Consider the following 13,805-nt stretch of genomic DNA (forward strand, 5'->3'; position numbering starts at 1 on the left):
TTCAGATTGACAGCAAGCCGGTGAGGCAGGACACACCTCAGCCCTCCGAAGGCTCCTGCGCTGAAGGCACCCCCCCTGACAACTGGATGCCAACACTGCCCTGATCACCTCCTCCCTGCATGGGCGCCACCGACAATGCCAGCTGTCCCCTGGTGGGCTGCCCGTGCCCAGCCAGCACAACAGCCAGGGGGGAATCAACATTCGTCTCACGAGGACCTCCAAGGAGGGTCCCCTTTTGCACCCTGTCAGAGGCGCCGCTGGGGCTGCTGGCATCCCAGAGGACGTGGCTCTGCTTCGTTGCTCCACAGAGGACAGCAGGAGCATGCGTGTGCAGCAGAGCTGGCTGGGGGACTCTTGGAAATTCCTGCTGGTAGCAGACCGCTTCTCCCAGCTGAATAAAGATCATCCGATCATCCATACGGGAACTTGTGTCCTTTTGGTACCAAGGGGCTTGGGGCACAGCCACACGGGAGGCAGTGGGGCAAGTGAGGGCTGCTGAGTGCAGGTTTTAGAGAACACACCTGCAGAGGAATGAGGGAGCTGGGCTGGGAGAGAAGAGCTGTGAGGTGCCCCCCAGGCGCCCACACCCCAGGAGGAGAGACCACATCCCGGCAGGGTGCCCGTGTCCCACTGAGGTTTCCTGGAGGTGCCCATGGCCCTGGGAGGTGGCAGTGGCTGGTGAGTGCCCAGGACCCTGTGAGTCATGTCCCTGGGGGACTAATTCCAGACTAACTCCACTCCTACTTCACAACACTTTACATTTGAAGGCTCCGCATAGGGACCTGGAAAGGCTGGATCGTGGCAGAGGCCAATGGGATGAGGTTCAACATGGCTAAGTGCCGGGTCCTGCGCTTCGGCCACAACAACCCCGTGCAGCGCTACAGGCTTGGGACAGAGTGACTCGGAAGGTGTGCAGAGGACACGGATCTGGGGGTGTTGGTCGATGCTCGCCTGAAAATGAGCCGGCAGTGTGCCCAGGTGGCCAGGAAGGCCATCGGCATCCTGGCTTGTGCCGGGAATAGTGTAGCCAGCAGGACCAGGGAGGTGGTCGTTCCCTTGTGCTCAGCTCTGGTGAGGCCGCACCTCAAGTGCTGTGTTCAGCTTTGGGCCCCTCACTACAAGAAGCACGTCAAGGCCCTGGAGCATGTCCAGGGAAGGCCTGCGAAGCTGGTGAAGGGCCTGGAACACAAGTCCTGTGAGGGGTGGCTGAGGGAACTGGGGGTGTTTGGTCCGGAGAAGAGGAGGCTCAGGGGAGGCCTTATTGCTCTCTGCAGCTCCCTGAAAGGAAGGTGTGGGGAGCTGGGGGTCGGTCTTTTCCCACAGATAACTAGCGATAGGACTAGAGGGAACGGCCTCAAGTTGTGCCAGGGGAGGTTCAGGTTGGAAATGAGAGAAATTTCTTCTCAGAAAGAGCAGTCAGGCATTGGGACGGGTTGCCGAGGGAGGTGGTGGAGTCACCGTCCCGAGGGGTGTTTAAGGAAAGGTTGGACGTGGTGCCTAGGGACATGGTTTAGTGGGTGACACTGGTGGTAGGGGGGTGGATGGAGGAGATGATTTTGGAGGGCTTTTCCAGCCTTAGTCCACGACAGCCAGCCTGGCCTCCTGCACCAAACTAAGGATGTGGATGCCCAGCTAATCTTCTGCTCCCGGCGGGCTGCCGGCCCCTTTGCTGGGGAGGCGACAAGGGCAGAGGGGGCGCAGCCCTCCCGGAACGATCGTGCTCGGCTCGTTTTTCTCGCCGGGCCGCGGTGCCGCCCGTGCCAGGCCCGGGGGGGGACCGGCTGCGCGGGCGGACCGGCCGCCATGGCGTCGCCCTCGGTGGCGGCCGGCAGCGGCGGTGAGGGGAGCTCGGGCTCGGGCTCGGGGGGCGCGGAGCCGCCCGGCCGCCACCTGCCCGCCCTCTTCGAGCAGGCGGCCGAGCGGCTGCCCGGCCTGCTGGGCGCCGCCAGCAAGGAGCAGCTGCTCTACCTGTACGCCCGCTACAAGCAGGTGAGGCCCGGCAGGGCCGCCGGAGAGGCCCGGGCCTGCCGCGAAATGGCCGCCCGGAGGGGGCTGGCCGGGGGGGGGGGGCGAGGGGCAGCGGCCGTGGGGAGCTCCCCGCCGGGCCCCCGGCTTCACCAGGTCGGCGCGGGGAAGGCTGCGGGACGTCTCCCGGGACAGGGTCCCCCCGGGCTCGGCCCGCTGACCCTGGCCCTTCGCCTGCTGCCTGCAGCCAGGGGGGCCGCAGCACGAAGCTGCTCGCCTCCGTGACGGAGAGCAGCCTGTGGGTGCCAGTGGACGCCGGCTGGCCTTCGGTGGGGCTGACGGGCAGCCAGGATGGGGCTCTGCCCCGGCTCTGCGCAAAGCGCCCACCTGCCGGCCTCCCCGCACTGCACCTTCGGGGTTTGGATGCGGCCCCGTGAAGGATGGGGCTGTGCGGGGCTGTTTGTGGTGCCCCATGGAGATGCCTTGGCAATTCAAGCGGTTGCTTGGGCCTTAAGATACAGGACCAGAGAATATTCTATGTTGGGAGATGCTCTTCAGAGGTCCCGTCCAACCTCCACCATTCCGTGATTCTGTTGATCCTGCTCGGCAGGGCGCTGGGCTACGTGCTCTGCAGGGGTCCCTCCCAACCTCGGCCGTTCTGTGCGGGACCCTTTTCCCGTTTGGTGACGCCTTTTCCCGTTTGGTCCCTGTGTATCGGCAGGCTCAGGGATGTGCCGTGTTGGAACGTGCAAGGCGTCTTTCCTGCACCTGTGGGAGAATTTTTGTAAAGCAAAAGCACCAATTCAGATGCAAAGGGCTGCAATTGGCTAACCTGGAGAAACAGAAAAATTACAACTGGTGTTGCACGTGGAAGATTAAAGAGTAAAAGTTTGAGCACGAATCACGTGTATGGCAAGAGATTGCCTTGACTTGAAAAATAAATGTAGAACTGAATCCCACCCATTTGGGTTAATAGTTGAAGTTAGGCGCATGCATCTTCCCCATGATTTTCCTCCCACACTGAATACTCTTGTCTGGCTACTGCCACTTAAAAGCATTTATATTTTTTTGGTGTAATATTTAATTATCCTCCAAGCTGGTGGCTCCCAGGCTGTGGTTTGTGGGCCATTAGTTGTGCTGAGAGCAGGCTGGCCACGTGAGGCTCCGTCTTCAGATTTTTCTGGTGCTTAAACAGGTCTCCAGGTTTCATTGTCCGTGTAAGAAAAAGGAGAGGAAAAAAAGTGCTAGGAAAGCTTAAGAACTAAGACGGTGATGAGAATGAGGTGAAAAGAAAGGACTTTGGTGCAAATGCTTTGTAAGTGTCCCAGTTGGAAAAGGGGAGGTGTGGCTGATGTACTTCTCTGTGAATGTCAGCAGACTCCAGAGGATTTACTGGGGTTGTCTCTGTAAGAGCAACAGAGTATTTAATGTTTCGGTTAAGAAAGACCAAAATGGGAAACTGTTGCACAATGTTTGATACCAGGCAGAAACAGCAGCAATTAGCACTGTCAGCACAGGTTTCCAGTCCCCTCCAGCCGAGGGGCCCTTCCGTCCCCTCCGCCTCTGTCCCTCTTGTCCCTGGCCAAGCAGGATGCCAGAGAAGTGCCCGCGTGCTCCTTGGCTCGGGGCTGTGTCGGCTCCCTGGTTTCTGTGCCTCCGGTGCCAGCTAGCACAGCCGCTGCACGATTAGGCTCTGCTAACTTTGAGTTTTGCAGTCTTTTGGGCTTTTAATCAAAACGACGGTGCCTAATGCGAGTTTTCTCTATTTAATTACAGCAGCCGTATCAGTATGCGTAATGGGCTGCTAATATATTACGCCGGTGGACAGTAGTATTGCTCGCGCACAAAAGGTGCTGACTCAGATCTGTCCGCTGCCCTTGATTTGGCATCCTTGTCTTTCCTCCGCGTAGTGTTTTATGTCACTAAGGGCTTTGATTTAAGACGCAGCACCGTCATAAAAGGGGTGACAGTAACAGCTGAGCTCTCTGTTAAAATACTGTATATTATTTATTTCAAACTGTTTGGGTATAGAACCGTTTTCCTGGGATTTTATTACCTTTTATTGGAGGCCATTTCAGGATTTTATTACTTTTCTCTCTGATTTTGTTTATGTGTCAGAGACTTGAAAATAAGGGAATTGCTTAGTTGTCATCTCCAGTGAGCTTTTTAGAAGATGTTGCTGAGTTTACGACTCGGGGGAAGAGCAGACTGCTTGGCAGGGCTCTCGCCTGGGACTCGTTTCGTTTCTCCCCCCGCTTTTTGCGTGGCTTTGGGCAGGTCGCTTGGTCCTGCCCGCCTTGAGCCTGCAGCGGTAAGGTGAAGGTGGTAGCGCTTGTCTGTCTGCTGGGAATGCCAGAGAGGGGGTTCGGGAGCTGTGGTGGTGGAGACCAGTACAGCATTTGTCGTTCAAAGCAGGGAGGGGGCCCAGACCCTCCCTGGGAGCGACCCGAGGCTGGGAAAGCCGCCCGCCAGCAGGATGCTCCGGGCTGCAAACCCAGTGCCTCTGGCAGAGCGGGGCCTGTGCTGCCCCTGGTGAGGGGAGGCTCAAGGATGTTTTACACACTTTATTTATTTATTTACACGGCTTGCACACGTTGTAGGACGTTACGCCACGGCTCTGCCCTGCAAACAGGCCTTTCTGCTCGCGGATTCGGGTCGCACACAGTGTGGGGGTGGAAGTGGCGCGGTGTTACGGCACGACTGGGTTAGGGCCCTGGTGTTCTGCAGTTATGTCCCTTCTTTTCCCTTACGCCCCGCTTATTACCAGTCTGACCGAGCTTTCCCACAGGTCTGTGGGACACAGCTTAGGGCAGAAATATTTGGCTGGGACTCCCCGCTGTGTAAATGCGTTAGTTGAAAAATTAGCACCGAGCAGTTTTTTCCCCACCACCGGGAAGAAAAAACAAAGCAGTTGTGGTGTAATGAGTAAGGAGAATCTCGGGGGTTTCCACGGTACAACCCAACAGCTGAGATTCTATGTGGTGGTATGCAGCGCTGACACGTCTCTGAGCTTTTCTGGACGTCATGACGTTCAGCCATCAGGTGAAGGCGTCAGCCAGGGCTTCTAAATTTCCATTTTGGCCACAAACGCAGACACATCCCATTCAGAGCTGCCTGGGTCAGCTTTTTGCGTGGTTCGGGAGTGTGAAGCTTGCTGGTGGCCGCACGGAGAAGCGATACTAGGAAAGTATTTCATACCTTCTGGCTGCCTTTTCTTTTCAGCGCGGCTGATGAGCAGTTTGTGTTGGTATATTTAGCTAAAAACCCCCTTCCTTGGCTAACGGGCTCCAGTCTGCCCTAATGTTGGGTTCCTGTTTGGCTCCTGCTGCATTATGGAGTCCTGCAGCAGAAAGAAGGAAGCCAAGAATTTTTTCTTCCTCTCTCCAGCAAAAGCACTGCAAGCCTTTTTAATATATCTCAAAATAGCAAACAGGGCACACGCATACTTTTTTTTTTTCCCGCTCTTGATGGATGAAATTTAACTACCGTTCCTTGATTTGTATTACTATTGATGTTACTAACAGTCTTTTCAGTGCTGGAACGGCCTCTGAATGCCAAATCTAGAGAAAAGAAACTGCTGTCTTGTTTTGACGATGGCAGCGAACAATTAATATTAAAAAAGATGATATTTCTTTGATCTGGCTTGGCCAGTTTTTACTAAAGAATTGCCGGGCAGGCATTTTCCACCCAGATAATGAATTCGCATTTTGTTTCCGTGTTTCTTTTGTTTTATGGAACAAGTGGTCCAGTCCATATCTGAGCACAGGAGGAAACATTTACAATACAAATGAGCCGCGACTGATTTATGGGGCTTAACTGTTGCTAGTCCTCTCCCCCATTCCTCCATGAAACGTGATGTGTTGTTTTAAAGGCCGGCTAAGCTGTCCAGATTTGAATGGCCTGCTTACGAGGAGATGGTCAGATGTGCAGAAAATTAATTTTGGTTAGTCACTCATATCCTCTAGCACTTTAAATGAAAACACGGTGTAACTAATAAATATCTCTCAGCATGGGCACGCTCGCTCTAAAGCCTGATTAATGGTTCCATCCTCAGCAGAAAATCCCCACCCTGCTAAGGTGAAGAATTGTTAGTTGATTTAAGCACTTTACCTGCCTGAACGCTGGAGCATATTTCATTTACAAACAGAAAATAACGGGTGGATGCGGTTTGGTGTTGCTCGGCTGACAACATGTTTGTCCGGCGGCCTTTGCCCACCTCCAGGCCGTGCCCGCCTGCAGGCGGGCGATGGGAAGAGCGGTGTGCCACAAAGGGTTTCCTGGCCTTTTGTTATCCCCGCGGGACGTACGCCGCTTTCCTTAAGCTGAATGTAAAAAAGAAATAATAAAACTCCACGCTTTGTGTAAGTCCATTCCCTACCACAGTGACATTTTCATTTCAGTTGGATCCGTTTTGCTGGGACACCTGTGTGCCGAGGGCTTTGTTTTGTAAGAGGAAATGCGCTGATGGCAGCCGGGCCTGGAGAGCCCTGACCGCGTTCACCGGCAGGGACAGAGGCACATTCATGTCTAAATTCTCCTGAGCTGACTTTCAAGAAAACGTTGCCGTGTCTCGGTCTTCTCACTGCTCTGTTCCTGAGACGCTCTCAGCGCCGGACGCCTCGCAGCAGCGTGCCTGTGCTGTTGGAGCTGCGGGCAGGGGAAGCCTTTGTCCGTGCTCTCTGTTCCCTTTTGTGGGCGAGCTTGTAACGGAGATAGGGCTGCTAGACCCTACTGAAATGAAAGAAACGGCTTTGTATGTCAATTCAGTACGCCTTCCTATGAAAACCCGTCTGAGGCCCCCTGGCGCTAAGTCCATTTCACGCTTTTACGTCGGGAACTGTTTGGGAACCTCGGCAGTTCTGGCGTTTCTGAGCTAGAGCGGGGCCAGAGAAGCGGCGTGCGGGATCAGGCGTGTGCCTCTGCTGTGGCGGTACCCGTCCCCTGATTCTGGCTTGGTGCTGTTCCTGTTACTTCTCCCTTTCCCCCTTTTCACTTGTGCCTCCTCGTGACAGACTGCTTCATCTCGGGCGGTTCTGCTCGGGCCTCGATGTGTTCTGCTCGCGGAGTGCTTCCTGTGCAGCCAGATGCCTCGGGGCTGACTCAGAAGCTGCTTGGCATTCCTTTGCCTGAGTTTGTCCCCTTGCCTTCCAGAGGACCTTGAAAATAATTAAGCAAAGTCTGTTTACTCAAACTTGGTGCGGAGGCAGGTGAATTTCATCCTTAATGAATAATCATCTCTGTAGAAACCCTAATCAACAGATTTTTTCTTGATACTGGTGGAGAATGAGGCATTTGGCTGAGCAATAAACATAACATTAAGTGAGAAATCACTTGCTGGTGATCCCTGTTGGGTAATGCATGCAAAAGAAATGAGCTGCCTAACAAAATTGCTTCCCTTGCATCACACAAAGCAAGCACAGCGATGCAGAGGTAACTGTGTACTAATTGAGAGTGCTAAAACAAGGGTAAAACGCACTTGAGTTGGGTGTCAGTACTTTCCGTCAAAAACCGTTCATCTGGCACAAGAATAAAAGTACCCCGAGCCATCCGAACCCGGTATTTTCTTATGCAAGTTCCCTTCCCTTTGGTTTGTTCTAACAGAAGGAAATTTCTTTTCTTTAGGTGAAATTCGGAGCCTGTAACACTCCGAAGCCAAGCTTCTTCGATTTTGAGGGGAAGCAGAAATGGTAAGAGGAAATCCTTGTAAACCCTAGATATTTCTGGCTTTAGTTTGTGTTGCATCTTGTCTCCTCTGTCGACAGATTACAGACCTGACTTAGAGGAGGTCAAATTTAGAGTGTCTGCCACAGGATGGCTTTTGTTTAATATGGACAACAATGCAGTTTTTCTTGTGCAAGTAGAGGTATTTTGCTGTCATCTGGGTACCGGCCTGCGATGTGACAGACACACGATCAGGTCAGAGTTCTCAGCCTGAGCTGCTGGCGGCTCTTCCTGATGCTGACACGAAGTACCAGGCGCTTGGACTTACCTTGTGCATCCAGAGCTGGTCTGCGTACAGTGAAAATTTGGTGAAAATAGCTACAGCTTTATCCTGTGAACACAAAGTACGTTCCAGCCTAGATCTAGATCCCCTGAAAGACACTTCTGTGGTGGAGTGCTGCGCTGACAGTAGTCACGGCTTCACTGAAACGTTGACTGCTTCCAATTGAATGGAAGATGGCTTTACACCCCCTAAAAACACGTATGTGATTCTGATGTCCATGTTCCACCAGTGACACTGTAAAAAGACATTGTGCTGTCTCCAAGTGGCCCGCTGATATTTTGCTCTCTGTCCTAGGGAAGCCTGGAAAGCCCTGGGGGACACCAGTCCTCATCAAGCTATGCAGGAATATGTGGCTACAGTGAAGAAACTGGACCCCAGTTGGAACCCGCAGGTAGGAAACGTGAGAAGGCTGTTTGGAAAACAAACCCACGGTTGTGGCTTTTCAAAGCCAGTAACCGTTCAGCTTCACACAGATTTTAATTGCTGCATAGGGAACTTCATTCTGAGCAGATTAAACTCTAAATCCATTTTAAAACTCCCCTTTTGTTAAGACTGAAACTTGAAGAACCATCTTTTTCATTCGTAATTATCTTCATTACAGTAAGCACATGCGCAGGGTTGATTTGGCTGTAGTGATCTAATTTATTTTGCTTTTATTGGTTCATGCTGTATTTAGCATGTAAGGATACTTTTTATCCTTTTCTCATCTTTGTCTTTTCAACTACTATTTAAATGTTGATCAATACAAAGTAATCTCCATAAAAGTGATGTGAACTGAATGATCAATTCTGAAAATGTTTCCTTTTTGTTTCGATACAGCAAATTACCAAATCTGATTATGATTAGGTGCTCCAACATAACAAGCATATTTTTAAGCCCTGTATGTGTTTCTTATAGGGAGATTGTACTGTCATCTTAATTAATCTGCCTTTCATCTGCCAGGTTTATTACTTGATTGAGTATTTAAGGATATCTCTCTGTTTATAGACTGATTTTTATATAATTTTTTAAGAGGATTGGATTTTGGAAAAATACTGCTTTTAACTGGAGTTAGAATGGAGATATTTTACTAACAGCAAAATGCTGAACGCATAGTAATTTCTTTTCACAGTAGGAAATTGATTCTTTTTTTGTCCTGCACTGTGGAAGCAAATTCTAGTTTGAGCACCAGCCTATGAATCAAGAATTTGATTCTCAGTTGTCTTCTGGTACTGCCCTTCAGTCTTAAGAGTAATTGTCTTCTTTGCTAGCTCATGTTCCGTGGGCTTGATCCTGTTTTTGCAGCAGGTGTTGTTTAGAGAGAACCCTTTTTAATACCTTTGGGAAAAAGTTTTATGTGCTGTACAGTGTGGTTAGCAAAAGTCAGCCACATGCTGTGTGAATTCTTGTCCGATCTAAAATGGTCATACAGAAATATTCAGGATTCTACCTAAATTTTTAAAAATTACGAGGAAGCTATCTAGCAGCATAAAGTGAAACATCCTGAATATTTATTAAACAGTGACCAAAAAAAAAAATAATTCTTGAACCTTTTGTGTGTAGAGCTTGCGTTTGTTTTGTCATCATGCATAATTTTTCATGCATGATGACAAGTTCAGCTTTGGGCACTCTTCTCACTTCATTGCTTCAGAGAAATACTTTTTTCACAGGCGTCACCTTCAGGTTACAAAGCTGTCAGCTAGGAAGGGGGAATAATCTAGTAATTTTCAGATCTTTTTTTAAGAAGCCATATAGCAAACGAGGAATGGTTTGTAGTGCTGCTCCTCCTGTCTTCCCCTAAGGTGAGGAATGAATGTGTTAGCATGTTTCTTCTTTTGCATACCCCTGTCCCCAGGACTCAGCAGAAACTAGACCGTGTGGGGTGATGCTATTGCACCAGCGTGTTTGCTCTCTCATGTGTTGTGCCGTCCTCCCTTGTTTATGCATGGTTGATGCAAGAAGTGTGGGTTTGCAGCATTAAAGAGCAATGCTAGAGCTTGAGCAGAAGCTTCTGTGTCAATAGCAGGGCTGAGGGCATCTGAGTGGTTTAAAGACGTGTGATTTTGTTTCTTCAAATGCATTCCGTTGCAGTTTTTCAACAGATAAGTTTCTCTCACTCATGTAACCGTATATTTCTTGACCTTTTGAAACCAACTATTTTCTCCTCTGTGTGGTCTCAGTGCATGGCACTGTCTGGTTTACTGTCCCTTCACCACTGCACAGGTACCTTGCTTCTTGTCCTTATCCCTCTTCCACTATTCCGAGCTAGAAACCTGTTAAAAGAGCTGTGAGAGCTTTACATTGAAGGAATCTGCTCAGCTGCAGAAAGGCCTAACAGGAAGTTAAAAGAGCAGAGAATGCAGTTTAAAAGTTAGCATTAGAGCACACATGACTTTGGTTTGTTTACAAGAAGTAATCTGTCCTTCCTACTATATTTTTATTTTAATTCCACTTGTCTACAACCAAAATCCTGCCAGGATTCTTCTTGTTCTTTGATCTGTCTCATGCTGCAATTTTTTTCCTACCACATCCACCTTCTGGAGCCACGAGAGGGAGCTCTGTTCTTTAAAATGATGGAGGTACGTGCGCCAGGGGACAGTGATGGAATAATAGCAATGTGCGTCTTCAAATTTCAAACTGGATTTATAGAAAAGATCTGTAGGAACATTACAAGGTTCTTCATCACTGTCATTGTCTCCTTTCCGTGCTCATCTGCTGAGCTCTTTTGAATTTCTCTTGCGTTCACTAGATTGTGAATGAAGTACTCCTAGTGTTTGGTAAACACGACATAAAGCTGGGTACAAATTTGAAAAGTTCAGCTTTTGGATCATTATGGATCGCAGAGAGCAATTAGAGTATGAAGGTGTCACATTTCTCACTGTGTAGCTTCATGAATTTTGCTGTCGGAAGCTGTCCTGATACTGCCTGCGTATTTTCTCTTCAGCTGCTCACTTTGTCCCTTAAAGCCGTCCTTGTGTTATCTTCAATCCTCCTCCTCTCTGGTTTCATACATTTGCAAAGGGTATTTAATGTCTTGATCCTTTAGTACTAAGTATGCAAAACATAAAACTTGGGAACACCATGTGGATAGACAGATAACTTCCCCAACAGGTTTGTTTGCTCTGTAGCCTTCGGGCTGTCTGTTCTTAATAAATAGAACGGAAATAAATGCAGTGGTTTTCGTGCTGTCTCAACATATCCACTTCTTTCACTTTTCTTGATTATTCCTTGATTCATTCTTTCGTGTTGACCTTGCAGTTTCTCAGTGCATTGAACTTTAGTACGTTTTCAGCATCAGACTGCTCTAATTTAGTAATTTTTCTTTGTTTTCAATGGGGACAAAACCAAAGTGAACGTGTACTGATGCAACAGGAGCATCCTGAATTTGCGTTCAGAAGCACCGAGAACACCAGTAACAGGCAAAATCTGACCACCTTCTTCCTGTTCCTACCTGGAGGCTGGAGTACCTGCAGTTCGTTAGGAGACAATTGAATGCGGAGGTACAGCGCCCACAGCTATTTCCTGCTCCGTGAAGCTAGAATGCTGCTTTTGGCAGTAGTGGTGCAGCAGTTGGGTCATCTCCGTGGCCATTTCCCATGTGTTTGAGCTTTTTCTTCATCCTTGCCACCAGCAGGCTGTCTGATACAGTCATGCCTGATCTCTTCTAGAAGAACTTTTCTCTAAAACCTAGAAAGAAAGGAGATCTTTAAAATAGCAGATATAATAAAGTATATTGAGATAAGATCCATTATCTTTATGTTCACAAAGCTGCTGCATTTATCTTGAACCCAGAAGTCTATAACCAATGATCACAATTGCCTTTTGCAGTTGGATCTTCCCTGTTGGCGTGGTCTTCTGGTGTTTTGTGTTGCAGGTTGTTTTGCTCCTTTTCCCCAGAGCAGCTGTTAGGAGGTCAGGATTCAACTCCTGTCTTGATTCTCCTCTTGGTGCCATCTACCTTCGTCATCTTCTACCTTTTGTCACATCTTTTGTTTCTTGTTCTTTCTTCTGAGTCATTCCTTTTAGTCTGGAGTTCCAGGCAGTGAAAAGGTAATTGCTTGGACCAGCTCAGCTCCATTTGCATATTTCAGAGACATCACCTGTCCTTAAAGTCTATTCACTCTTTCTCCAGAGCACAGAATAATTTATGAAGCAATTCTTCTGTGTTCTCTATTCTTAAATAGAAATGTTTTATGCCGTCAACACATCTGACTGCTTCGGAGAGGTATATGTGTGCCGGCTGCTTCGCTTCTCATACTTTCACCTGTCGTATTCCTGCCTCGCTGGCAGCAAATGACATGTTGCTTTCTGTGCCTTTTGCTGATGCGTGTGAGAGTTCAGCAGCGATATCCGTCTGCGCTCCCTGCCAGCCACCTACCCCTTATTGCCTACACGTTTCCCCCCGTGTCGCGCCGGGGCTCTGCGGTACCTATCTCGGGGCGTTACCTTAGTGTCAGCAGTGGTTTGGCTGTTCTGGGGAGATTCACATTTGCAAACTGAGTGCCTTGCATCTCCGTGCAATAACTTTGTTCTCCTGCATGTCCCTGGCTGCCGTATACTTGGGCACTGATAGTGCTCGACATTTTTGAGGCGTTCTTAGCGGCGATATTTGCTTTTCCACAGACGCTCTAATCTCTCTGGCATGTATTTGGTGTCACAGAAATCCCAAGTGGATTTACGCCTCTAGATGTTTCAGACCTCGCATCAGCACGGGAGTTGGATCTGTCCACGGGCATGGACCACGCCGAGGCAGGAGCAGGATAGCACTCAGCACCACTGTATGCACCTCTCCGACCGAGTGCCTTTTGCAAGGGACCGGGGTGGAGGTGTGCACACCACGTGCAGCGAGGCAGTTAGGAGCTGTTATTGATCGTTTCTTGTAACAAGATGGTTATATGGCACGGCTTGGACAATAAAAATAAATAATAAAGAAAGCATCCAGATCTGCTCATCAGTTTTAGCCTTCCATTTGCTGATTGCAGTTTTGGCATCTCTTGATTCTAAATATTTTCTTCTGCTATTTCTTATATTGCACATTTACCAGTTCCAGTCTCAACAACCTGTCATGCGACTAACTTCAGCGGGGCACCCTTCCCGAACCGTCGCAGAGGCCTTCTTTCTGTTTGCTTTGACAGCTGAAGTTTGCCAGAGGTCTTCATGATTTTCTATATGTATAACAGGAAAAAAACTGGGCATTTTAACTAACTATAATTCAACCTCACCAATAACGCACAAAGTAAGATTTCTGCTGTGTAACAAGGGAAGTTGCATCTTGGGAATCCCGACAGCAGAGATGCATCTCTAAGGAGAGCAGAAATAGAGCTTGAATTCTAAGAAAATAAACGTTTGCCAAATGTCTTCTAAGCTCTCAGAGGTTTGAAATTCCAGTGCTGACATTTACGGGGAAGAAAGCTGTTTTTCACCTGTTGTCCCGTGCTTTGTTTGGGTAGAGGAGGATTGATTTCTCCGCACTCTGGACCAAGTAGTCAGCAGGAGTAAAATACCTCTGCTGCTGCTGGTGTGTGGGAGTACCGAGTCGTGGCAGTGGGAGCAGCCAGGAGAGGACCCCTGGGATTAGGCAGCCTGTCTCATAAAAAGGAAAACAAACTGCAGGGCGAAGAGAAAAAAGCAAAAGCACCGCTGCTGTGGGCTCAGAGCAGTCCAGAAAGCTGGAAAGCCTGCAGGTGTAACGCAGGTTGATTTGTTCAGTGGCCAGTGGGTGTTTTTGCAGGGAGCACTGCAGGGGGCAATATTTGCTCGGGTGGGTGGCCAGTTGCCCCGTTCCCTCCTCCTTCTCCACTGCTGTAGAAATAACCTTTCCCTGTCACATTTTAAATGCAACAGGCAAGTTGAGAGA

General features: G+C 49.2%; 1 protein-coding gene across 3 annotated transcripts in view; it reads left to right on the forward strand.

The window, feature by feature from the left end:
* The first annotated feature begins 1,774 nt into the window (after window positions 1-1,774).
* Window positions 1,775-13,805, forward strand: part of ACBD6 (acyl-CoA binding domain containing 6) — an 80,563-nt gene continuing 68,532 nt past the window's right edge. Inside the window, exons 1-3 of one of the 3 annotated variants that reach the window (XM_067001536.1) lie at window positions 1,775-1,989; window positions 7,588-7,652; window positions 8,264-8,360. In XM_067001536.1, coding sequence (XP_066857637.1) covers window positions 1,804-1,989; window positions 7,588-7,652; window positions 8,264-8,360 — 348 coding nt within the window. In that variant the 5' untranslated portion in view covers window positions 1,775-1,803. The remainder of the gene's footprint in view (window positions 1,990-7,587; window positions 7,653-8,263; window positions 8,361-13,805) is intronic. The other 2 variants (XM_067001537.1, XM_048073377.2) reach the window with 2 other exon arrangements.

Source organism: Anser cygnoides, chromosome 8, assembly GCF_040182565.1.
Source record: "Anser cygnoides isolate HZ-2024a breed goose chromosome 8, Taihu_goose_T2T_genome, whole genome shotgun sequence".
Classification (NCBI taxonomy): Eukaryota; Metazoa; Chordata; class Aves; order Anseriformes; family Anatidae; genus Anser; species Anser cygnoides.